Below are 25,529 nucleotides of genomic sequence, written 5' to 3'. Positions count from 1 at the left end.
GGGGGTTCTGTTCTGGACTAAACGTGTCTGGTTATGAGAAGATGGGATGGATGGACGTGTGGGGGTTGTTGTTGCTGTTGTTGATTGATGATGATGATGAAGTCAAGACCTTGAGAGTGAGTGTGTATGTGTGTATGAGTGATGAGTGTCGGTCTGGACTGAGGGCCTTGACTGATTGACTGATTGATTGTAGTTGATTGATTGAATGATGGTGAAGGGTATTACACCATTTACAAACTAATAAACTAAACAACACACACACAAAAGAGAGAGGAGATGTAGAGATGGAGATGGATGGAGGAGGACAAGACAAGAAGTTGTTTGCTTGAATCAAATGATTGAATGATTGGTTCGCAGCTTCTGCGATGGTGATGATGCTGCTGCTTGCTTGGTGATGACCTTCTTGTTGTTGTTGTTATTGTTATACGCGAAGGACGCTGCTGCATCAGAGGAGGCGACAGGACGGCGAGTGTGAGCCCAAGTGTCAATGAAATCAAACGGGTTGCTGGTGGTGAGTGGGGGTATTTATGTGTGCGTGGCTATGTGTGTGACTAAGGTTACAAGTGGCGCGTGATTTGCATCCATCAAAGAAACACACACTCGTCGAGGCCCATCAGGTTCACTCACTCACGTCAGGCGGCCCAAACGAAACTAAAAACAAAAACTAACTAAAAACAAACTAAAACGTGTGAGTGGGCATGATAAACAACGAAGGACCAAATCAGGTCGCTCATGGCTTGATTGGGACATGAGGAAGAGGACAGGCATGTCGCCAATTAAACAACCTCCAGTTTTAAAGGAATCGTTTATACCAAATCTAGATTTGGTAATTGATCGATGGAGGTCATAGACCTCTCTGTGTGTGGCGGCATTATTAATTGGAGACCGCGGTTGGGTCGTTCCTCTGCGTGGTGGGTTGTGGGTGTGTCGCCACAACACACCTTTACCCACATCCCAACGACGACTCGACAGAGCGAGTCAATAAGTCAGGCAAGTCAGTCAAAGATGGGATGGAATAAAGTGGATAAATTATGATTTGGGTGTTTGAATGGACGAATGGATGATACACAATAAGTAATTGATGATGGATGGATGGGTGGATGGGTGTATGTTGAGTTGTTTGAGTTTGATTGATCGATTGAGTGAGTGGAGGACATAAAGTGAAGTATGGTAGTTTCCAAGGGAGGGAAGTTGATTGAATAAGGTAGTTTAGAGATTGATGTTATTATTGGCAACAACACTTACGGAACTTGTGGATTTGGATGGAAGTGTCTGATGTTATGGACAAGTTGGGGTAGGGTAGGGCAGGTTAGGGTAGGGTAGGGCAGGGTTGGATGAATTGAGAAATTAATTGATTGATTGATTGAGTGGAAGAGGAAGAAGAATGAAGGGAAGTGGAGGAGGAAGAAGAGGAAGAAGAAGTTGACAAACTGAAGGTATGTACAATGATGTTGATTGAGTTGGGTTGATGATGTTGGGTGAGTGAGTGATTGATGGGGAAGGGGGTGGAGGATGGAATAAATAATAAATAAATAAATAAATAAATAAATATAAAATATGTTGTTGATACGTATATTGTACCTGTTATAACGACGACGAGATGAATATAATGTTAATGAATGAATGAAGATGGTATGATATGATATCCAACGAATAAAGGAATAGATTGTCAACATAAAAGGGATAAATAAGTGGACCCTTACCCAAGCCCCCACCCACACTGTCGCTCTCCGCCTGGCGGAGACACTTGTGTAGCGCGTGAAGTTATTCATTCATTCAACATTTATCAGTGAGTAGGAGATGATGGATGGGAGAGTCGTCTTTGAAGCAAAGGAACAGTGATGGGGTGTCGGACATGATTGGATGAATGAACGTAGTAGGGGGATGCAAGCGAGGCATCTTTGATCAGGTCCCATCGGCCGAAATGGCGAAGTAGGTCCTTTGCAGAGTCGTTGTTATTGTTCAAGTATTGTTTACCAGCCGGCGCCGTGAGTGGTTGGTCATATTGTTGTTGTGGGTGAATGGGATGTGATGTGATGGACGTGATGGATGTGAGTGACAGCGACTTAAACCATCAGGAACTCACTCATTTCGACTTGGATGGTGGGTGGATGAAATGAGCCATCAAACTTCCCATCACCCACCCCTCACTCACTCATCAATCACTCACTTTAGAGTGGGCTGCAAAGATTAGTTTATGGTTTGTGGGGTCGAAGGCCTGATTCTCGGATAAAATTTTATCCATCAAATATCTTTTGAGTTTTTTTTTGAACACGAATGAGGTCCTTCATTGGGTTCCTCGCCCATTCGTGATCTAGATGTGTACACAATGGTACAAGTATTACTATAAACTACTCATTTGTATTGTTGTTGTTGTAATAATAAGCACACAATAGTAGTAGCGCAAAGTGATCACTTTTCCGATTCACAAATCGAAAGCCACGTGATTTGTTAACTCAACTCAACTTGACCCACCACCATCAATGGGTGATGGTGGATGGTTGGTTGAACGATTGTGATGACACGAACCAACACCATCTTGTGTGACCGATCGGTCGGTCGCTCGGTTGGTCAGGTACTACAACCTGGGTGGGTTCTCTTCACTTCACCGATTGTGATGAGGTGATGACCATCCAATTACCAATGATGACATTAAAATGTTGACCACCTCACTCATAATATTAGTCGACATTAGAACCCAAGACTCCTCCTCCTTCGGATGTGATTGATTAATACACACAATGTATCTTTGCACTTTCGGGACTATACTTGATCTCCCTAATTCTTTTCGTTTCGTTCTTTCGTGCAAGTTAAAGTTACAACTCATTCAATGGGTTAGTGGTAAACAATTTGATCACCGATGATGTTACATTTGCATCGTGTGGTGTGGTGTGTCATCATCTTCATCATCACTTGCATCTTCACACACACAGGAACCAAATGTTTACCACTACCCATTTGATTGTGTTGCCTTATTTGATGGCTGGACTGATTAATAAATCGATTGTTTGGTATAAGTATGGTCTTTGTTTATTTGATTGAGTGGACGTCCGGATGGATGGATGGGATGGGATGGCAAACCCTTGTCGAATGGCTGCCTAATCTGATTGATTGATTGAATGAATGATCGGAGGATGAAGCGATCGGAAAAAAAGATGGATGGATGGGATTAATTGGATACTGTTATTATTACACGAACAACATAGTGGCAATCATTGAGATTATGATTACGACGATGTTGACAGCAAGGGTGGACGATGAGCTGTGTCTGGTGGTGATGGTCGACACCAGTGAGATGAACTTGGTCGTGCCGCCAGTGGTGGTCTGGCCGCCCAGTGGTCGATGTCGACTGACCGGTAGTCGATCCTCTGCCGTGGTAGTGGCAGTGGTCGTGGACGTGGTAGAGGTAGTGGCGGGGGCGGTAGTTGAGGTCGTCGATGTACTAGTAGTTGAGGTGGTGGTGGTGGTGGTCGTGGTGATTGGGTCATTGGGGATGGGGAAGGGCGTGGTGATCGATGATCTGATCTCAACGCCAGCCAGTGGAATGAATGATCCAGTGTAGCCCCACTTGATCACGAACTGCTGTGGAGTGGCCTGCTCGTTCTTGAACAGGAATGGCTCGGACACGACGAACTGCTGGAAGGGTGACAGCCAGGTGGTCAGGGGTGGGAGGAACTGACCGTTGATGCTCACCGAGTAACGTGGAAGCGAGGTGGTCTGCACGCGGTTGGCGGCAGGCACGGCTGTTGGGTTGGTGAAGTAGAAGAAGGCCTGGTAGTAGCCCTGGGGCAGCGTCAAGGTCATGGACGAGGTGCTTCCAGCGTCGTCACCATAGTATGTGGTGAGCATGGACACGGACGCGGCATCCGAGACAGTTGTGGTGCTGTTGGAGATCGATGTGAGGGCTGTGGAGAAGTTGCCGAAGCGACCGCCAGACAGCTGGCAAGCGCTGATCCATTGGCAGCGTGTGTACGAGTTGCCGAGCACTGGCAATGGGGTCCTGCGGACTGTTGTTGGCTCAGAGACATCGATACCCAGGTAGAAGGCGTAGCTGAATGGCACCAGAACGTTGGTCAAGTAGCCAGCCTCAAAGGTGAGCGAGTACTGTGGCACGTCGAATGCACCGTTGATCACAACGTAGGTGGGCACGTGACGCGTGCGCAGCTTGTGGTAACCAGGGGTCCATGGCACCTGGACAGAGTCGCTGAAGAAGATGCCCTTGCTGGCGTTGAAGTTGGTGGACACTGGCTGGTCGTCGACAAAGACTGTCGAGTTGAAGCTGTTGATCGTGTCGATGCTCTGCAGCAGGCTCACGGCGGCGGCGGGCAGTGGGGTGCCTGGGTTTGGCATCGAGAAGTTGACCGAGAGTGGAGCCGATGCAGTGTTGTCGACGATCGTGCTGCCCGAGTTGAGAACAAACAGCTGTGGCGCGACGTTGGCAAAGACGGAGGCAATGTCGGCCGAGTCGGTGATGCGGGTGTTGATCAGAGTGACCATGCCGGTGACCTTGGCCTTGGTAAAGCGGCCAAAACCATAGGTGACGTTGGTGTTGATAAAGGTCATACCGCGGTATGTGCCCACGAACGTTGGCAGGTTGAACATCTTGGTGCCATCGCCGTACAGGATGGTGGGGCGGATCTTCTTGGTGATGTTGCAGTTGTCAAAGACGAGCTCGTAGTTAAAGTTGGTGGACGAGTCGACAATGTCGTTGTTGCCACCGAAGGAGGCAAAGAAGAACGAACCGGACTGACGGAAGGTGAGGGGTGGCGCCGACATGGGGTAGCGGATGCGGGGCATGGCGCGACGGAAGTGGTACTGGTTGGTGACGCCGTAGTAGAGGAAGTTGTTCCAGGTGACCCATGATGGATCGTTGTTGTTGATGACCTGGCCAGAGTAGTTGCCAACCAGGTACTCGGTGGTGAGGCCCAACAGCTGAGCACGGTTCTGCAATGGCTCAAAGAGCATGCAGGCACCAACAAAGCCACCCTCGAATGTGTTGTAGTCAAACTTGGAGAATGGTGACACTGAGTAGATACCAGTGTTGCCTGGGGCAAAGTCAGGGTAGTCGCGTCTAAAGAGGTTGAGTTAAGGGTTAGGGTCAAGGGTCGAGGGTTGTCGCGATCCAATCAACTTACGGAGCGGTGGTGACCTTGGCCAAGGTGTTGGTGGTGAAGGAGTTTCCGTAGAAGTAGAAGCTCTCAGTTCCATGGAGAAGACCAATGGCAGTGGTGTTGGGTGTTCTGAGAATGAATGAGTTGCCGGCGATGATGCCGTACGATCGCTTGGCAGCCAGGAGGAAACGTGAGGGGAGGGGTGGGTTGCCCAGGTAGCCGGTGAAGTTGATGAGGAATGAGCTGTCAATCATTTGTTGATCGGTGAACACACAGTTGGTGATGGACACGGGCCTCTGGACGTGCAGCAAGTTGATTCCGTAGCGATCGGCGATGTTCTTGCCCAGGGTGGCAGTGCCGTTGGGGTTCAGAATGGAGTTTTGGAATGTGTTGGGACTGGTGATGCCGACGCCAGAGAAGTAGACTCCGTTGATAACGACGTTGGCGGGGCCAGTGACGGTCATTGCAAAGATGTTCTTGACGGGTGTCACACGGACGTTCCTCAGCTCGTCGTGGTAGACGAATGTCGTGCCGTACAGGTTAGTGTAGTCCATGAAGGCCAGACGGTTGGGTGCGGGTACCATCTTGTTGTGGTAGTCGTAGCACCAGCCGGTAGTACCAGAGTTGTTGAACAGGTTGCTCTTGGTGAAGAGGTCCAGTTGGAAGTAGTCGTTCTGCGAGGTCTGTGCGAGGAATGTCTTGGGACCGTTGTTGAAGTAGCTGATGGTCTGGGGCGGCACGAGGGTGGCGCACAAGAAGATGTCATCAAAGAGAGCGACGAACGCGCCTGGCACACCCATAGCGCCGTCCGAGCTGATCATGGTGATGTTGCAGCCGAGACAGAGGAAGGTTGTCGACTGCCATGGGTCGATCCACCTGTAGAACGAGGTCTGCACCGAGTTGAAGCCGGGCGCAATCGTGTGGTTGACGGTTGGGTTGGGCTGCGAGATGAAAGATGAGCCGGGCTCGAGCACCAGCTGGGTGGGCGTGAAATACACGTCGCTGTTAGGGTCCAGAATGATAGTGCCACCAGCCTTGACAATGAATGCGGGTGCTGTGTATAGATTTGGATTGTAACGGATCGTCACCGTAACGCCCGAATCGATAAAGAACTGACATTCGGAGCCAAAGAATTGATCGGGTGGTGGGAAGACGAATGGTGGCGTCGTGTCTGTCGTGTCGCTGGTGAGCGTATATACATAGGAGCCAGGTGTGGAGAAGCGGTACTGTCTTCTCGTCAATGGCAGTGTATAATATGAGTAATTGTAATAGGGATTGTCCAAGTTTGGATAGTAAGTGTACTGTGGTGGAGATAGATCTGGGAAGTAGTTAACCTGGAAATGCATCATTCCCGAGATATTGACCTGAGTACTCAAGCTAAAGTCATAATTTGGTCCTTCTCCCTGTGATGCTATATTATTAATTGATTTGGTACATTGGTTAGTTCGAGAGTCGAGGGTTGAGGGTCGAGGGCGAGGGCGAGGGCGAGGGCGAGGGCAAGGGTTGATTTTTTTTTTGATAAAGACATACCAGCTGGACTGGGGAAAGACATCAGTGTCATCAACACAGCAGTCAACAAGAATACATTGATCTTGTTGGACAACATTTTTGATTTGTCGATATGTATGTATGTGTGATTGTTTGTGTCGGTCACTAAGTCGGTCGGTCGATCCGTGTGTTTTAGACACAACAGATTAAAATTAATGATACAAGGTATGTATAATATAATATAATAATAATAATAATAAAGGGAAGGGGAAGAAAAGGGCAGTTAGCCTTCTACTTCTATCTACCTCTGTGTGTATGTATGAATGAATATAATTATTATTATGTGTGTGTGCAAAGATGATTGAGAGAGTTTGGTGGAGGTGAGTGAATGAAGTGTTTAGCTCAGACCAAGTGAGAGACAGAGGAAGAGACCAAAGAAAACCTCATTTGGAGACCTTCCGCATCACCYTTCAAATCTTTTTTATATTTTCTCAACAATAAGTTGATCAACAGAGGTCGCCCACCCCCGCCACCCATCATAGATCTTTGTGTTGCTTAGGGGCGTGGACCACCCCCACAGGTCCGGATCTAACTAACTTCACCAAACAAACACCTTGGACCAGACCAGCGAATGCGATTGATCTTTGTTTGTTTGTTTGTTTGTCCAAGGCGTGTGTTTGAGAGGGGCGTGTTCACCACCAGTCTTTGCCCACAACACGTTGATGATCATGATCATGTCCCGCTATGAACATTCCTCTTTTGTAATAAGTCAGGTCTGGTCCTGCAGCATCATCTTGATTGAATATTTGAAGAAACACTCGCAGTGGGCTATCCACCACCAATCACATAGACATGTGCCCCTTCCTAGGCCCGGTGATTCCTTCCTTCTATCCGATGATAAAATGCGAATGTAATGTCTCCACCCCCTTTTGATCTCACTCAACTATGACCAGAACACCAACCAACCAACTTCTCCGTCAAACATACTTTTAAGTTATTCTGGCTAAACATTGTTTAACAAATAAGTTATATATTTATACATTTATGTTTGATTGATTGATTGATTGATTGTCTGTTGTTTGTTTGATTGATTGAATGAATAATAATAATGGAGAGGGAGGAACGATTGAATAAACAACACAACTCAACTATCACCACATACATCCTTAAACGTTAGTTCAGATCAATTGAATCGAAGTAGTAGAATGAATGAATAGGAGGCAAGGTAGGTCCACCTAGGCACCATCATACCCCCCCCTAATGATCACAAAACCAAAAAAAATCTTCATCGCAAAAGGTTTTTGGTGTTGTGTGTGTGTCTTAGAGTTGGACATATCCAAGTCAGTTTCACTTTCAAAGGGCAGAGGTCTCAGACAAGTCGTAGTATGTGTGTGAGTGTGTGGTGGGATCTGTTCTTGTCTTTGATCTAAAAACACAACCAAAGTAATATTAGTATTAGTATTAGTATTAGTGTAGTAGTTGTAGTAGTTGTAGTAATATACACCTTAGTTGTACAATACAAGAAGTTAGATACAATACTTGATCAAGAATCACGATTTGTCTCGACTAGACTCTCGACTCAATCAACACATTCAACACAACTGACTGGCTGACTGGCTGACTGGCTCAAATCAATCAATCAATCGACATTATCATTCGACTTGTCAATTCAATCAAACCAAACAATCAATCAATCAATCAAACGAATCTTAACACTCTTTTAAGGCATGATATACTTTAGTGCAGCCCCACAAGGTAGGGGCTCACCAAACAACTTTGTGATGCTGTTGTTGGTGTTGATAACAATGGCAGCGTCGATGGTACAGGCATCCTGGACCAACACAGTTCAGGGATTGACTGACGTGGATATGTTCTTCAAAGTGAACATGTCCACCGACTCTTATAATACAGCATCGGTGGCTACTGGCCTTTTGGCGCCATGGGACACTCTGCCCGCCGACACCACCAACTACCAATTCCTCAAGGATGTCTACTATCCCAACATTTGCACCCAAGCTGGTTCCCAAACCATCACCTCATCCAATGACAAAGGAACCAAAGCCTTTGTCATTGTCCCCAAAGGTAAGCTCACGATGCGACCCCACCCTCGCCCTCGCCCTCGCCCTCACTCACACATCATTCACTGACACATTGTATAGGCATATCCTGGACAATGGACTTTGATTTCACTGGCTTCCCATATAGCGCGGTGTGCATCTATGGAGAGGCTTTGAAGCAAGATGGATTGATTGTCCCAAACACAGTATTGCTTGTGGTGATGGATGGAGGATCATTGAAGATCACCTCGTCAACGACTAGCGAGTCTATCGAAAAGATCTATGCCGATCAGATGAAGTTCACGCCAGGCATTATTGCGCTCGGTGGCAACGTCTCAGTGAACCTGGCCAACAACAAGTTTGAGATGTTGCCCACCAAGGCCAACACCACAGACCCAACATCCGTGTGCACCACGTTCAAGTCCGCGCCAAACGCACCCGTCACGCTCTACAACGCCAACATGGGGGTGATCTCGACCACCCCGGCCACGACCGCTCTCACCTACTGCGCGAGCATCTCGGGTACGTCAGGCGGCCCCTTCTACATGGGCTACCTTAGATCAACCAGCACGTTATCGGGAGGTCGTTACTTCTTTGCCAACAACTCCAGGGTGTCCATTAGTAACGCCGTGATCAACTGCGCGCCCCTCACCACCGCATCGCCATACGACGATATTGTGTTAAACTCGACGGCGGGCGGCACCAACCAGCGCTCCAGGAACTGCATCGACGTCGCGTTTGGCGCCACGCTCGATATTACCAACACCTTTATCCGTTCGCAGTCCACATCGACCTCGCGCGCCGTCATCGGTGTGCACCACGGCAGTCTCAAGATCACCAACTCTATACTCATTGGCAATGCATCCAGCATGGTCTTGGCCGACTGGGGCACGGAGCACATCGAGTCCAGCGGCAATGTCTACTTCCCCATCAACCACAATCTTGTGCCACGCAAGGACAACTACCAGACGATGGACTTTGGCGCCCAGGGCAACGTGTTCACCACGCTCAGCCCCGACTTGAAGTCGAACAACGATCTGTTCTTTGGCAATGTACAGGGTGCCCTGTTCTCCTACGTCGCCCTGCCCAACCGTGCATCCGTCACTGGCTACAACTTTGACCTGATGCTCGGCAGCAGCCAGTGGTACCCCGCCAGCGGTCCACGATTCGTCCAAGCACTCAACATTGTCAATGCGCAGGAGCTTGGCTCGTCGCAGTACTCGATCGCCATCGACTCGGCTGAGCGTGGCAACGTGTTGCTCAGCAACCTGATATTCAAGACGCCACTGTTGCTCAACCTGCCCAACAGCCAGGTGACCATCTCCAACTCAAACTTCTCGGCTGCCACTGGCGGCATTGTGTACGGCGCGGTCAACACACTCATCACCTTGTCGTCCAACTTTACCTATGCCTCGCCCGCCACCTTTATCAACTCGAGTGCACAGGTCAACTTCCTGTCCACCGCCAACAGCACTTCGTTCACCGGCCAGCTCGGATCTTTTGGCCACGTCGTAGCGACAAACTACATGGCCGTGATCCGTCCCACGCTATCTCCACTCGCACTGCTCAGCACTGAGCCATCTGCCCAGGTGTTTGTCAATGACAATGTCACGACGACATTGGCTCTGACCATTGCCAATGCCTCTCCAGACTACCAATGTGTGTTCACTGAGGCCGAAGGCAAGGTACCAGAGGTACGCGTCACAGTCGACACTAACGGACGCTGTGCCACAGCGCCAATGCTCCCGATCGGCACCTACCGCTTCAGGTCGTCCGTCCAGCTAACGGCCGGCACGCAGTCGGATCTCGGCGTCGAGTTTGCACCAATCGTTGCCGTGAGGGGCGCCACAAATAGCTTCTACCGCGGCTGGAGCTTTGCCACTGGCGACATCAGCGTTCCAAACAATGGCGCCTCACAGAGCTTTGTCACATGCTCCTCGACCAATGGATGCGATCAGAGCGCATTGCCCAGCACCAACATGCCATCAGAACTCTCGAGCGATCCCATCTTTGCCACGTTCTCCACTGGTGTGTCGTCTTCGACAGCAGTTACCAACACCAAGCTGACCGTGCCAGCCAACGAGGCACTCACACTCAATCTCTACTTTGTGTACTGGCAGACTCCTGCCATGCCCGGCCTCGTGACAGCGCCAGGCTTCTACTCAGTCATCGGTACGGGCGTAGACACTGATACCCCAATGGTGGTCTCTCTGGGCAAGGTGCAGTCCAACACCACCGTCCAGACCTCGGTGTTCACTACGACAGTCATGCACTCGAACTCACAGCCATTCACCGTTTACTGGTCGTCCAGCAACAACGTCTACTTGGTGGGCGCGTCGTTCGCATCGATGGGTGCCATCAATACACCTACCAATGGTGGCGGCAGCAGTGGCAACAGCAATATGGCAATCAAGATTGCCATCCCAATCGTCGGATTCTTTATCATTGTGGCGGCAATTGTCGCCTTCATACTCTGGCGCAAACGTCGCATGACTACCAGCCCCGGAAAGAGGATGAATGATGTCGAGCTACGCTCCTCGTCATCGCCAATGAACAGCAACAACAACAGACGTCTGTCGAGCAAGGGCTCACCCAATGCCAGTCGCTCAATGCTCAAGTCATCCAACTCGTCAGTGATCAACCAGGACAAGTACCGCCTGCATGGCGATGTGTTCTCTCTGATCCAAGAGTCTCACTTTTACGCTGCTGAGCACGCGACCTTCCCGCTCACATTCAGCATCACTCGTCTGGACTTTGGCATGGGCAACAACAAGTGCGAGATCAACCAGCAGATGAAGGATTACGTGCTGATCACCAACAAGACCGACAAGAACGTCTACGTCAACATCTTTTTGCCACCATCGTCGTCGTCGGCTCTCATCGACAGTGACGAGAAGATGATCACACTCAAGGCCGGCAAATCGGCCACGGTCACGTTCACCGCCGAGCTGCTGTGCACCACCAAGCTGATGGAGAAGTTCGCCGTTCAAGTCGAGGGCTTTGGCCACACATTCCTCTTCCTGCATCTGGAGAGTGTTCTGAGCACGCAGATCGACTTTGAGGAGATCGTCTTTTACGACAACATTGGTGAGGGAGGCTTTGGAGTTGTGTACCGTGGCGTCTGGCGTGGCCAAGAGGTCGCCGTCAAGATGCTCAAGACCAAGAACCTGTCCAAGGAGTTGCTGGAGGAGGTGAACCGCGAGGTCGACCTGATGAACAAGCTGCGTCACCCCAACATCGTGTCGTTCGTCGGCTCGGTCAAGACCAGCGTCAACCTCTGTCTGGTCAGCGAGTACATCGCCATGGGCAGTTTGGGCAAGGTGCTTTACAAACAAAACAGGAAGCTCACTCTCAAGGAGATCATCCGCGTCTGTCTGGACACGGCCAAGGGCTGCAACTTCTTGCATCTCAATGGTATCCTACATCGTGATCTCAAGCCCGACAACATCCTAGTCGTCAGTCTTGCCGCGGACGCACCAGTATGTGTCAAGCTCACTGACTTTGGTACAAGCAAAGAGATCAATGAGATCAAGAGTGAGCAGATTACATCCGGTATCGGTACTCCAATTTACATGGCCAATGTAAGTTCCAATGGACCATTCAATCATCCAATCAATCATCCAATCACTCATGCTCACTCAAACAATCAATCAATCAAACACAGGAAATCTTGGACAAGAGATCATACGACAAGTCAGCTGATGTCTACTCGTTTGGAATGATGTTCTACGAGCTCATCCTTGGAGAGATTCCATTCTCTGAGTTTAAGAATAACTGGGGTATGTGTCGCGCGACTGATCAGTCCTCCTGGAACACTCACCATGTACTAACAATCAATCAATCCAATCAATCAATCAAATACAGAGATTCCAAGATATATTATTGCAGGTAATCGACCAACTAGAGGCATGGAGAATGCACCACAACCAATTGTTCAGTTGATCAATGAGTGTTGGATGCCAGATCCAAACAGCAGACCACCATTCGATGATATTATACCTAGACTGGAAACGATCCTGTCAACATTGTAATACCCTCCACCTCTCCTCCTCTAGCGTTTTATCCACCATCTCCACTTCATCAACACCAGCTTCCAATCCATCCAGTCAGTCATGTGTAATAATAATCCATTCCATTCCATACCATACCAACTCCACACGTCCTCCGCCCGTCGACGAGCGTTACCATCTACCTATCCAATCCATATATACATTACCTATTTATTCCCCATTCTACCATTCATTACTCACCTACTATACATAGCGCACGACCCCAAACAAACTTAATAATAAATAGAGAGCCAAGCCAAGCATGCATTGGTATTGTACTACTTGTAAACTTGGACATGTCACCAATTGATCGATCAATTACCTGGTCAGTTTATAGGTTGCTTGCTTGCCCGCAACTATGTGTTGTACATTACAATGGTGTTCCTGTTACATTGACCTTCTGCATGCTTGTGAATGCTGTATAGTATTTGTGTCAATGAATGAATGGAATGAATGAATGGAATGAATCAATGACAACACATACCAATGTCACTTAGACCTTGATCATCTGGCTTCAGAATATAATCACAATCAGTCCATACTAGATCCTTGACCTGGAACTGTCTGGCGATTTGTAGCAGAGGCAACTTGCCATTGACCAAATTGAATGTTCCATCCTTCATTATGATGTTCTTACTGTTGTGTACGTAGCCTTTTTGATTAGATCTCATCCTTCACTCAATCAATCATTCGTTCAATCATTGGCAACATACTTATTTACAAGGTTTACCAATATGCTGGCATTGTTTTGTGGAGTTGTTGGCTCTTTTGGTTGAGGAGCATTGAATTGAGTATTAAGCTTTTTCATCATCTTCAATATATGATTGGTGTATATCTATCTCTATCTATATTCTATATCTATATTCTATATCTAACAAGGTATCTTAGCATCAAAGAGAGTGAACTGATTAATGACTTGTGTGTGTTCTGTTGACAACAGATTAGATGAAAGGTGGGTGATTGTGACCCAAACTATTCAAAGTAAAGTGCTTTTGTTCAAGTATTATTGGTGTCACTTGGGGTGAGGGAGAGATGTTCTTCCCTCCATCCCCATTCATTCATTCATACTAGTTATAATATACGCACAAAGTTATTACATGTAGATAATGAATTATTCTTTATTATTGTTGTTTATGGAGAGTTCTCGAAACTACTAATATTATTACTACAGAATAAATCACATAGGTCCATCAAGAGCAGCACCAACAGCATCATGCGATATATATCTTTTGAGTTGGATTTTGTTGTGTAATGATGTTGATGAAGATAATGATGAGGTTGTGGTAAACATTAGATCTTGATGTTGATCACAACATGACCTTAGCTAGAGGGTCACATTTTTTTAAGTCGCTTACATGAAGTAATATCTTGACTTGATTGATCATGTCAAATCTGCCCATCCCCGACGATGTTGGATACCTGGTATCCAAGAATCAACTCAATCCTATCCGCACTTGACTCGTGCCCATCAACCGCAGAAAGGTGTCCTTGACCATCACTTTTTTGAAACTGCCCAATGCCAATCCATTCCCATCAATTCGCTTAAAATATCTTTGTTTGCTCACCAAGCCAACCTATCCTATCCGACTAATGTTCCTACTACCTCTTGTACTGCCCGCAAAGATTGGGATCGACGGTACCCAAGAGTGAACTGTACTGACCTGAATGATCCGATCATTACAAAAGGCCTCAACTTGCGTTCACTCATTCATTCAATCATACAATCAATCAATCAATCAATCAATCAATCAAATATAGAATGAAGTTATACTCATACCTTGCGCTTGTCTCATTGACAATCACATTGTTGTTGACAATGTCAACAGCCACCCCATCCAACTTGGGAAAGGTCTACTCATTGTGGCACTGTGGAGTCGATGCCTGCATGTGGGAAGCCCCCGTCAACACCTCTTACTTGGACTGGGTGGTCAACCGTGGCGATGGCAAACCAACTGCCAACCTGTTCATCTTCTCATTCCTCAACCCCATCAACGTGCTGACCCAAGGTGTTGCCGCCGTTCCCCCTGCAATCACCCTCCAACTCGTCCAATACCTTCAGTCCAAGGGCCTGTCTGTGATGTTCTCGATCGGAGGTGAGTCATGGTCGGGCGAGTGGGACGACGCCTTGGGCAAGGACCCTGTGACCCTCGGTTTGAACGCCGCCGCCATCGCCAAACAGTTTGGCGTAGGCATTGAGATTGACTACGAGAACGAAGCCTCCACACCCAAGCTTGACGCATTCGTCAAGGCATACCGCTCCGTCTTCCCCATGGACAACTCGACATCCGCAGCAGACACCTCGCTGCTGACCGTGGACACTGGCGCCGGCACCGGCTACCTCACTTCCGTCTCCCTGTGGTCTGCCAAGTGGCTCGAGGAGGGCCTCATCAACTGGATCAACGCAATGGTCACTTCCTCCCCATACGGCTCGCTGCCCGACGCCACCCAGTACTGGGACGAGCATCTGACTGGTGCCAGCTGGGCCAACATCCCACCCATCAATCCAGATCACCTGGTCGTCAGTCTCTACTCATGCGACGGCTCGCCCAACTGCGACAGCTTCAAGGGCACCATGTTGCAGCAGACCATCGGATGGGTCGGCCAGCAGTCGACCCGTGGCATCAGCTTCTGGGCTGGTGGTTGTGCCGCACCAAACGCATGCTGCAACGATTGCACTGGACTTGAGCAAGGCTCCGAGACATACCTTGGATAAGTGACTATTGTCTTTAAAGATCTTAACAATAACAAAGTGTTGTTGTTGTTTGTTTATTGTACCTTCTCCGCATCATGTCTACTTTGTTCGCTCATACTGTTCAACTTGATGTTGATCCTATTGACCTCATTCTTTTGGTTGCGATGTTTCTTCAGTGTGATCACCAAGGCCACTGTGATACCAGCCACGATCACGACACATAGTACGACGATACCAGCGATGGCCAGTGCAGACAGTCCCTTGTCCGAAGTGCGCGATGATGGTGACTTGCAAACTGCACCTGGTTCATCCTTTGCATCGTCAACGTCCAACAGGAGCTGGAAGTCTGGGTCCAAGATGGCACGATCGTTGAAGCAGGGCACATTGATACCGATCAATGTTTGGGATGATTGGGTGTCGTTCACAGTCTGAACAGTGTCGTTGAGCAACACGTTCGTAACGGCTGACACTCTGCCATCAACCATCGCCTTCTGGATGAAGTGGCCGTATACACTGTAACTCTGCACCTTGACACGCATCCAGTACAAGTCACTGGCATCACCATCCACATAGCCGTATTGTTGGACTGAGCACGAGTTGGCATCGGTGGTGTTGATGGTGGCACGCATCACAACTTGCATTGAATCCAACTGACTTGGGAATGCGAAGTTGGACAGTGTGATGGTGTACTTGATCGTATTGTTCTTCATCTGGAGCACGTCGCCTGCGAATGTTATGTTCTCATCCTTTGTGAACCATCGTACATTGACCCTGATCGTGGAGCCCGAATCCTTTGGTCCAAAGGCAGACACATAGTCATATGAATAGTTTGTCGTACTTGTGCTGGAAACATTCCATTGATTGATTGGATATGATGCCAACTCTTCACCAAGTTGACTCAACACTCTCACTCTCACAATCTCAATCTCACCAACAATCGTCATTCCACTCGTATTGAATGTATACACTGTTGTTGGATTATCTGGATTGATCACTGGAGTGTATGGGACAGCCTCTGTAATTTTGATGGGTTAGTGATTGATTGATTGATTGAGTGGATAAAGTGAACATACGTGATGAACAATCATCTCCATAATATCCACTATAACATTGACATCCAAAGGTTGGAGAGCATGTTCCGTGGTTGGAGCATTGTGGAGTACCAGGGCAGAGGAGTTTGGGTACTACAACTGGTGGGATATAGACTACAGTGACTTGATTGGAGAAGTATACATCGTTGTAGTTCTTGAGGTAGACGACCATGGTTGTTTGTGGACTCACTGTTGCCATGGTGAAGCTGAACACGGCTATCACATTCGATACAAATGTCCTGGTGAAGTTGTTGCCACGAGCCGACACGATATCTCCCATACCAACATCTGGTGCAAAGTTCCTTCCAAAAACAGTGATGATCGGTGCACCTATGGGATCAAGCCAGTATCCATCAATGATTGGTGTTGTGTGAGTGAATGTAATGGCCACAGTACTGTTCACCTGTCCATTGTTTGGCAACATATCATTGCTGTATCCATTGATATTCTGACTCTTATCCATCAATCCATAGACTGATATATATGCATTGGTTGTGGTACTGTTTGGTCCGGCACTTGTGGCAGCAAAGCCATAGGGTAGTTCGTCTGAAGCTGTGTATGTGTAGAGACCATTATTGTCATAATGGACTAGAGCTGCAGGTATCTTGAAAGTCTCGAATATATATCCTGTTAGGTATACAATTGGGTAGTGTCTTTGACTCATTCCACCAACATCCCTAACTGTGAAGAGTATCTTGACGAATCTATTAGTAGATCCCACGTCCACTACTGGTGTCATGACTTCCATTGTCTCAATGACTGGCGGTGTAACATCATTTGGACCTATATTGATTGATTGGGATAGTTCTAATTAGTGATGGAGCTCTCTTAATTGACTCAGCGAGTGATTTAGTGATTGAATTACTTACTTCCAATAAGTTTGATGTTGAGCTCATTGACCAGTGCTGGACTCTGTAGTATGTAGGCCAAAGGTGAGATGGTCTTTGGTTGACGTTCGTATGACTTGTAGGTGGCGTGGTTATTTGAATGGTCAAACAGCTCAATGTCACGGAAGGAGAATGTCTGGACTCGGAAGTCAGAGGTCACATTGAATAGTACATGATAGACTCCAGACAACTCTGTACCATCAATCCTATTATCAGAGTTGATAATGAATATACGTTCCAATCCATCCACATCACTGATCACACTTATAACACCATGATCGAAACCATTCAATTGGTCCTCAATCGTCAAGTTCCAGCCAATCTCCATATTTCCAGCAACTGTCATCACTGGCATCACACTTGGTATCGCCTTGACACTAGTAATCATGGGTGGCATTTCATCTCCATCTATTTGAATTATTTGAATGATTGAAAATATGTGTGAGTGAGTGGACTAGGGGACACTCATGGTTGAGCGTCTGGCGAGTTACCACCGTGTTGCCAACCAGTGGCCACATAAATGGGAACTTACATGTCGACTTGATGCTGACCACTGAGCTGTTTGGGAAATGTTTGATAAGTTGATCACTGTCGATGAGGAACGTTCCCATCATGTTGGGTACTGCTGATAGGCGGTCTGGCGAGTAGTTGTAGTTGTACAGATTAAGGTTTCTGAATGTGATGTAGTATTGCATCTGTCTGGTCATAGTCCTCGCTGGTACAGTGAATGTTATGATATAAAGGTCAAGACTGACATCATAAGATCCATAGTTTAGATATGAAGAGTTCTCCTCAACTGCACCATATGAGAGTGACAACAGCCATCCTTGTTTGATCTTTGGTGACCTGATGTACAACTTGTTCTCCATTGTCTGATTGCTGACATCCATCACATACTTGTCAAAGTAGAACACTGTCAAGTCTTCAGCGCCAAGTAAGTCTATATATCATGATTGATTGATTGAATGATTGATTGATTGAGTGAGTGAGTGATGGAATCATTCCAGCCCACCCCAGGCCTCTTCCAGGTTTAATCAACTTACAATTTCCAGTGTAGAAACCTTGAGCAAGGTTAGAGAGTGCATATCCAAGATCGGTTGGACCAGTGTTGGTAGCATAGTCCACGAGGAACATGTAGAACTTTGGTATCTCATTAGTTTGATTGTTGAGTGTGATCAACTTCTCATACTGTCCATCCAAGTTTGTTCCAGAATACAGGTCATGGTAGTCCACATCATATATCTCTCCAGTTGAGAATATCAAGTGCCATCTTGAGAATCCACACATATCATCAGTGATCCTCGCACGAAGTAAGAACAAGTTGTCCTTGAGTGGAACTAATTCAAATGTTTGGACTATTGGGAACTGCTTATCGCCTGAGTGTCATTGATTGATTGATTGTGTTAGTGATTGATTTAGTATGAGTATATGAGTCATTGATTGAGTGATACTTACTTGTGTTTGAAGGAAGTGGAAGAGGGATGGTGAGACCGGCAAAGTAACAGTCCATACCTAGTATGTAGTTTTGCATGAAGCTTGAGACAGAATATGTGAAGGACAATGTTGTGTTGCCACCGGATGCTACGCTGACCACACCAAATGGATAGGCGAAGTCGAATACAGTTATTTGTAATGTTCCTTGGAATGAATATTGGCACTTCACATAACTTGGCAATGTAAACGTTGATGTAAACTGTCTCGCATTATTAGGCCATCCTATAATATTTGTTATATTTGCCAAAGAATTTGGTCCAACTATATATGATTGATTGATTGATTGGGTGAGTCGGAATGGTTCCAGGACTGATCCTAATCACTTACATTTGGTGAGTACTGTGTAGTTGCTGATGGATATGGGCCGGTCTAAAGCTTCCAGCAACATCATGTTGATGGTGTTCATGTAAGAGAGTGCGAGGGTGTGATGGGATCCATCGGGTAAGCTAAGGACAGGTTTGATAGCCTTGAAATATGCATAGTCCAAGACTTTTGAAGAGTTGGGGTTGAGGAAGTATGTGGCGCCAGGTGTATGAGTGATCATTGCTGCATAGTTTGGATTGAATCTTGTTGGAATGACACCAGTTCCAACGTTATAGTTGAATGTTAAGACGGACTGGGTCTGTTGCGTTGATGTTGTTACCAGTGCTGGGAAGACTATCCATGCTTGGCGACCAGCATTGGTGACCGTGATGTTGATTGGCAATCGATATTTATCAAACTCATACAATGTGAATTGAGGATAAACTACCAATTGAAGTAAGGTACCTGTTTGTTGTGGGTCTGGTCTCAGAGTGAACAATTGACAAGTGTATCCCAATGCCGTACACAGGTATGTTCCATATTGTGGGAGGAATGGATCATTCACCTTTACTATTGTCTGGAATCCATCAGTATATCCTGGAGCTTGATACATCATTGGTACCACTCTATTCCTCACTAATGGTCCACTATACATGTTGACATTTAAAGTTGATGGACCTTGATTGTTTGATTGATTGATTGAGTTAGTTTATGGTTTGATTATGGAATCATTCCCGGCCCACTCAAACACTCAATCAATCAAACCTGTCTACTTACTTGGACAACTGAATCGCAGACTATAGAATATGGATTGGTTGAGATCGTCGGTGGCGTTACCGACGTAGGGGACGACACCTGTAGTTGGAGGTGCATTCAATTTGTTCCACATGATGTATTGTAGACCTCCAAACATGAAGGAGTAGAGGGAGCTGGCATTGCCAACACCTTCAATGCTGACCCATGTAATGGGTCTACTATGATTGGCAACTATAAGTGTGAACTTTTCATTGCATCCACCTGTTGCTGTATACTCCAATGTTACCAATGTACTAACAACCTGTCCAGATATACAACTACAACTGATCGACAATAGTACTAATATCAATGTACTGATTGGATTCATCTCTTTGTTTCTTTGATTGAATAAATTAATTAATAATTTTGAGTTATAATGATAGGTTGATGGAGAAAGTGATCAATGTAGGTAATAATGTTATACCATGGAGATGGTAGTTGTTGGACCCAAAAGTGTTCATTGATAAACCTCTGACTGGGGTGATGATAGCTCGGAGGTATCAAAAGGTATTAAAGTGATACCATACTGAGGCATTCATTCTTAAGATCAGAACAGTTTGGCCAGGTCTACACCCCCGACACTTCATAAATCCAAATTATCTACACAAAGATCAGGACTTGGTCATGTTCCTTGAGTAAACTTCTTCTGGAACCCCCTTTGGATTTTAAAGATATTATGACATAATTAGACTATTTTTTGAAGGGTACCCCCTTTGTTATTCTTTCAAGTTCAATTACATCTTTGAAACAAACAAGAATAATGGATAATATTGATTATTATTATTACTATGTGATTAATATTATTGTTGTTGTGGTTGTTGTTCGGACAAACGATTCAGCTTCATTTGGATGCGGTGCACTTCGCTTTGTCTTCTTCTTACTGCTCTCATACGCATGACAACAGCAACTACAATGGCAGCAACTATAACGACACAGAGTACAACTATACCTACTATGGCCAGTGTTGATAGTTTGGATGATCCACTACCACCACCATCTTTACGTTTGGAACAGACAGCACCATCCACAGTTGATGCATCATCAATGTCCAGCAACAGTTGGAAGTCTGGGTCCATCACAGCTTGTCGAGTGAAGCTCTGCACATTGATGCCAATCAATGTTTGTGATGATTGAGTGTCGTTYCACAGTCTGCACCGTGTCGTTGAGCAGCACATTGGACACGGCTGATACTCTGCCATCGACCATCGCCTTCTGGATGAAGTGGCCGTACACACTGTAACTCTGAACCTTGACACGCATCCAGAACAGGTTGTCCTTGTTGCCTTCGGTGTATCCAAATTGTTCGGCGGAGCATGAGTTGGGGTCAGTCGTGTTGATTGTGGCTCGCATCACAACTTGCATCGAATCTAGTTGACTTGGGAACACGTAGTTGGACAGCGTGATGGTGTACTTGATTGTGTTGTTCTTCATTGGGAGCACGTCGCCTGCGAATGTGATGTTCTCATCCTTTGTGAACCATCGCACTCCAACCTTGATCGTAGCACCGTTATTCGGACCAAAGTTAGAGACATAGTCATAAGCATAACCTGTCGAACTTGGACTGGAAACATTCCATTGATTGATTGGAAATGATACCAACTCAGCGCCAAGTTGATCCAACACTCTCACTCTCACAATCTCAATCTCACCAACAATCGTCATTCCACTCGAATTGAAAGTATACACTGTTGTCGGATAATCCGGATTGATCACTGGAACATTTGGAACAGCCTCTGTTTCATTGATGGAAGGGTGGGGAGGTCAATGACTGTGCGAGTGGAATAATTCCTAGGACGAATGTTTGAGTGAGTGGATACATACTTGATGAGCAATCATCTCCATAATATCCATCGTAACATTGACATCCAAAGGTTGGAGAGCATTCTCCATGGTTGGAGCATTGTGGCGTGCCTGAACAATTGACTGTGGGTATGACCACGACGACGGGTGGGAAGTAGCTGATACCGATCGGATTGGAATAGTATGTGCCGTCGAAATTCTTGAGTAAGACGACCATGGTAGTGGGCTCATTAGTAGGTGTGGTGAAGTTGAACACCGCAACAACAACTGATCCAAAGGTCTTGTTGAAGATGGTGGGATTGGCGGTATCAGCCATCATAACATCTTTTGCAAAGTTCTTTCCATAGACCGTGATGATTGGTGCACCATTTGGATCAAGCATGTATCCCTCAAAGATTGGTGATATATGTGTGAATTTGATGCCCATGGTGCTGGTCACCAATCCATTGTTTGGCAACATAGAAGTGCTGTACCCATTGATGTTCTGACTCTTGTCCACCAATCCATATACTGATATATAAACTTCGGGTGAGTCAATGTTTTGTCCGGCACTTGTGAATCCAAAGCCATAAGGTAGTTCTCCAATGGCTTGGTATGTGTACACGTTTGGATCGGCGTTCTGACCATATATCTCTGCCACCATCTTGAATGTTTCGAATAAGTATCCTGTAAGGTATACTACTGGGTTGTGTCTTGGACTCATTCCACCAGCATCCCTAACTGTGAATTGAATCTTGACCCATCTTTCTGTTGATCCAACATCCACAATAGGTGTGAGTACATCCAAAGTCTCGAGAACAGGTGGTGTAACATCATTGGATGCTATTTGGAGTTTGAATGATTGATTGATTGATCGTCAGTGATTGGAATGGTTCCAGTGAATGATCGAGTGAGTTATTAATTTGATGTGATGCATGATTGGAATTGTCAAGTCAGTCAGTGATTGAGTGATTGGGATTGATCCAGAGAATGTGATTGAATGACTTACCTGTGGTCAGTTTGATGTTGAGCTGAAGGACAGAGTCAATGTAATCCACGATGTAGGCCAAGGGTGATAGGGTCTTGAATTGACGCTCGAATGACCTGTAGGTTGCAAGGTTCATTGATTTGTCATACAGATCAATGTCACGGAATGTGAATGTTTGAGTTTTGAAGTCAGAGGTCACATTGAATAGTACCTGGTAGACTCCAATGGTCTCATTGCCCTCAATCCTATTGCTAGAGTTGACCAAGATTGTACGTTCGAATCCATCCACATCACTTATCACTCTTATAATTCCATGATGGAAACCATTAAAATGGTCCCCAATCGTTAAGTTCCAGCCAATCTCCATATTTCCAGCCACTGTCATCACCGGTGTATTGCTCGGAACTGCCATGACATACGTGATCATTGGTGGCAACTCATCTCCATCTATATTTGAATGATTATTCAGTTTGTGAGTGTGAGTGGACAGAGGTACCGCTCACAGTTGAGCCTCTGGCGTGTTACCGCCCTGTTGCCAACCAGTGGCTGTATAAATTGGAACTTACATGTTGACTTGATGTTGACGACTGAACTGTACGGGAATTGTTTGATCAGTTGATCACTGTTGATAATGATTGATCCCACCAAGTTGGGAAGGTAGAACGAACGGTCTGGCGAATAGTTGGAAGGTGAGTTCACCGTCTTGGCTGGTTTGAGAGTAATGTAGTATTGCATCTGTTTGGTCATAGTCCTCGCTGGAACATTGAATGTTATGACATAGAGATCACGACTAGCATCATACACTCCTTTGTTTTGATATAAAGGGTTCTCCTCAACTGCACCATATGTCATCGTTACCTGCCATCTATTTCTCAACTTTGGCGACCTGATATACAACTTGTTCATCATTGTCTGATTGCTTACATCCATCTCATACTTGTCAAAGTAGAACAATGTAAAGTCTTCAGGGCCAATAATATCTAATATAATGATTGATTGATTGAGTGAGTTAGGGAATCATTCCAACCTGACCACTGACCTGGCCAACAACTTACAATTTCCAGTTTTGAATCCTTGGACCATGCCAGAGATTGAATATCCTAGATCGTTTGGACCCATGTTGGTGGAATAGTCCGTGAGGAACATGTAGAACTTTGGTGTCTCGTTTGTTGCATAGTTGAGTGTGATCAACTTCTCATAATTTCCATTCAAGTTTGTTCCAGAATACAGGTCACGGTAGTCCACATCATATATCTCTCCAGTTGAGAAGTAAATATGTAATCTTGCGAATCCACTCATATCATCCACAAAGGTCGCACGGAGTATGAACAAGTTGTCCTTGAGTGGAACCAATTCAAATGCTTCAACTGATGGCCTCTTTATATCGGCTGAATATTTGATTGATTGATTGAGTATGAGTATGAGTATGAGTGAGTAGATGTTTGATGGAGGGATGCTTACTCCTGTTAGATGCGATCGGGGTTGTGATTGTGACAGTGCCGTAGGCACAATCCATTTGAAGTAGATTGGAGGGCATGAAGTTTGAGGCGGAGAATGTGAAGGATAGTGTGGTGTTGCCACCCGATACAATATTGGTGACACCAAATGGATAGGTGAGCTCTGATCCAAACCATAGTCCTGTAGGTGCGTTTGTAAAACTACACCTTACATAACTTGGCAAGATAAAGGTTGATGTAAACTTTTGGCCATTATTCAATCCAATCACATTTGAAACTGTGGCAGGTTTAGTTATTGGGTCTAGAAGTATGATTGATTGATTGATTGGTTGATTGAGTTAGTCATTGAGTGTATGATAGAGTGTGGACAACACTTACCTGTTGTGAGTAGGTTGTAGTTGTAGATGGATACGGGGTTGTTGGTGACCTCCAACAACATCATTTTGACGGTTGTGATGACTGAGATTGCGAGAGTGCGTACAGTCCCGTCCTCTAAGTTGGTGACAGGCTTGACAACCTTGAAACATGCCATGGCCGATGGTGCTGATGCGTTGGGATTGAGGAAGTATGTGGCGCCAGGTGTGTGAGTGATCACGGCCGCAAAGTTGGGATTGAATTTCCTTGGGACGAGACCAATATCCATGTTATAGTTGAATGCTACTACTCCCTGGGTCAGTTGCGTTGTTTGTGTTACCAGTGCTGGGAAGATGATCCATGCCTTGCGAGCAGTGTTGGTCACCGTGATGTTGATTGGCAGACGATATTTATCAAACTCAACCAAGGCGATGTCGGGATAAATATACAATTGAACCAAGGTACCTGTGTTCTCGGGGTCGGCTCTCAGAGTGTACATCAAGCAAGTGTATCCCAATGCCGAACACAAGTATTCTCCATATATTGGGAGGAATTGATCACTAACCTTGACAACAGTTTGGAAACCATCAGTGAATCCAGGGGGATATAACATCATTGGTACCACTCTATTCCTCACTAATGGTCCACTATAACTGTTAACATATAGTATTGGTGGAGCTTGAGATTGATTTGATTTTGTGGTTGGTTGAGTTAGTTTATGGGTTGAAGGATGGAATCATACCAGGGCCGCACACACTCTCAATCACTCAATCAATCAAACTTACGAGGACAAGTAAAGTTCAGAGAATAGGTCATGGGTTGGTTGAGATCGTCGTATGCGTTGCCAGTGTAGAGGATAGTGAGGGGAACTGGGGCTTGATAGTAGTCGGTCCACATGATGTATTGTAGACTTCCAAACATGAAGGGGACGAGTGAGGAGGCATTGCCAACTCCATCGATACTGACCCATGTAACGGGTCTAGT

The 25,529-nt window shown here is 46.1% G+C and overlaps 6 protein-coding genes across 6 annotated transcripts; 2 read left to right on the top strand and 4 right to left on the bottom strand.

Moving 5' to 3' along the window:
- Nucleotides 1-3,189: 3,189 nt before the first annotated feature.
- On the bottom strand, nucleotides 3,190-6,717 carry SAMD00019534_116520 (hypothetical protein; the record flags this gene model as incomplete). Its single annotated transcript, XM_012893061.1, has 3 exons — nucleotides 3,190-5,071; nucleotides 5,136-6,522; nucleotides 6,642-6,717. The coding sequence occupies 3 exons, from the start codon at nucleotides 6,715-6,717 to the stop codon at nucleotides 3,190-3,192; spliced, it is 3,345 nt and encodes a 1,114-aa protein (XP_012748515.1).
- Nucleotides 6,718-8,326: 1,609 nt separating this feature from the next.
- Nucleotides 8,327-12,687, top strand: SAMD00019534_116510 (hypothetical protein; the record flags this gene model as incomplete). The annotated part of the gene is made up of 4 exons (XM_012893060.1): nucleotides 8,327-8,681; nucleotides 8,759-12,237; nucleotides 12,321-12,435; nucleotides 12,521-12,687. 4 exons carry the CDS (start codon nucleotides 8,327-8,329, stop codon nucleotides 12,685-12,687), a joined length of 4,116 nt encoding a protein of 1,371 aa, XP_012748514.1.
- Nucleotides 12,688-13,078: 391 nt separating this feature from the next.
- Nucleotides 13,079-13,516, bottom strand: SAMD00019534_116500 (hypothetical protein; the record flags this gene model as incomplete). Its single annotated transcript, XM_012893059.1, has 3 exons — nucleotides 13,079-13,122; nucleotides 13,190-13,341; nucleotides 13,419-13,516. Coding segments are annotated over 3 exons (294 nt in total), but the record flags the coding sequence as incomplete, so codon positions are not given.
- A 948-nt stretch (nucleotides 13,517-14,464) lies between these two features.
- On the top strand, nucleotides 14,465-15,418 carry SAMD00019534_116490 (hypothetical protein; the record flags this gene model as incomplete). The annotated part of the gene is made up of 1 exon (XM_012893058.1): nucleotides 14,465-15,418. The coding sequence occupies one exon, from the start codon at nucleotides 14,465-14,467 to the stop codon at nucleotides 15,416-15,418; it is 954 nt and encodes a 317-aa protein (XP_012748512.1).
- A 53-nt stretch (nucleotides 15,419-15,471) lies between these two features.
- On the bottom strand, nucleotides 15,472-20,295 carry SAMD00019534_116480 (hypothetical protein; the record flags this gene model as incomplete). Its single annotated transcript, XM_012893057.1, has 8 exons — nucleotides 15,472-16,412; nucleotides 16,471-17,271; nucleotides 17,358-17,783; nucleotides 17,908-18,315; nucleotides 18,419-18,751; nucleotides 18,831-19,130; nucleotides 19,197-19,850; nucleotides 19,950-20,295. 8 exons carry the CDS (start codon nucleotides 20,293-20,295, stop codon nucleotides 15,472-15,474), a joined length of 4,209 nt encoding a protein of 1,402 aa, XP_012748511.1.
- Nucleotides 20,296-20,767: 472 nt separating this feature from the next.
- SAMD00019534_116470 (hypothetical protein) lies at nucleotides 20,768-25,466 on the bottom strand (the record flags this gene model as incomplete). Its single annotated transcript, XM_012893056.1, has 9 exons — nucleotides 20,768-21,064; nucleotides 21,159-21,700; nucleotides 21,789-22,589; nucleotides 22,756-23,181; nucleotides 23,301-23,714; nucleotides 23,790-24,122; nucleotides 24,196-24,492; nucleotides 24,570-25,223; nucleotides 25,331-25,466. 9 exons carry the CDS (start codon nucleotides 25,464-25,466, stop codon nucleotides 20,768-20,770), a joined length of 3,900 nt encoding a protein of 1,299 aa, XP_012748510.1.
- Between the last annotated feature and the right edge of the window lie 63 nt (nucleotides 25,467-25,529).

This window comes from Acytostelium subglobosum (assembly GCF_000787575.1).
Source record: "Acytostelium subglobosum LB1 DNA, scaffold: scaffold34, whole genome shotgun sequence".
Taxonomy (NCBI): Eukaryota; Evosea; class Eumycetozoa; order Acytosteliales; family Acytosteliaceae; genus Acytostelium; species Acytostelium subglobosum.
The sequence above is the reverse complement of the archived record's forward strand: the minus strand, read 5'-3'. Positions and strand labels throughout refer to the sequence as shown.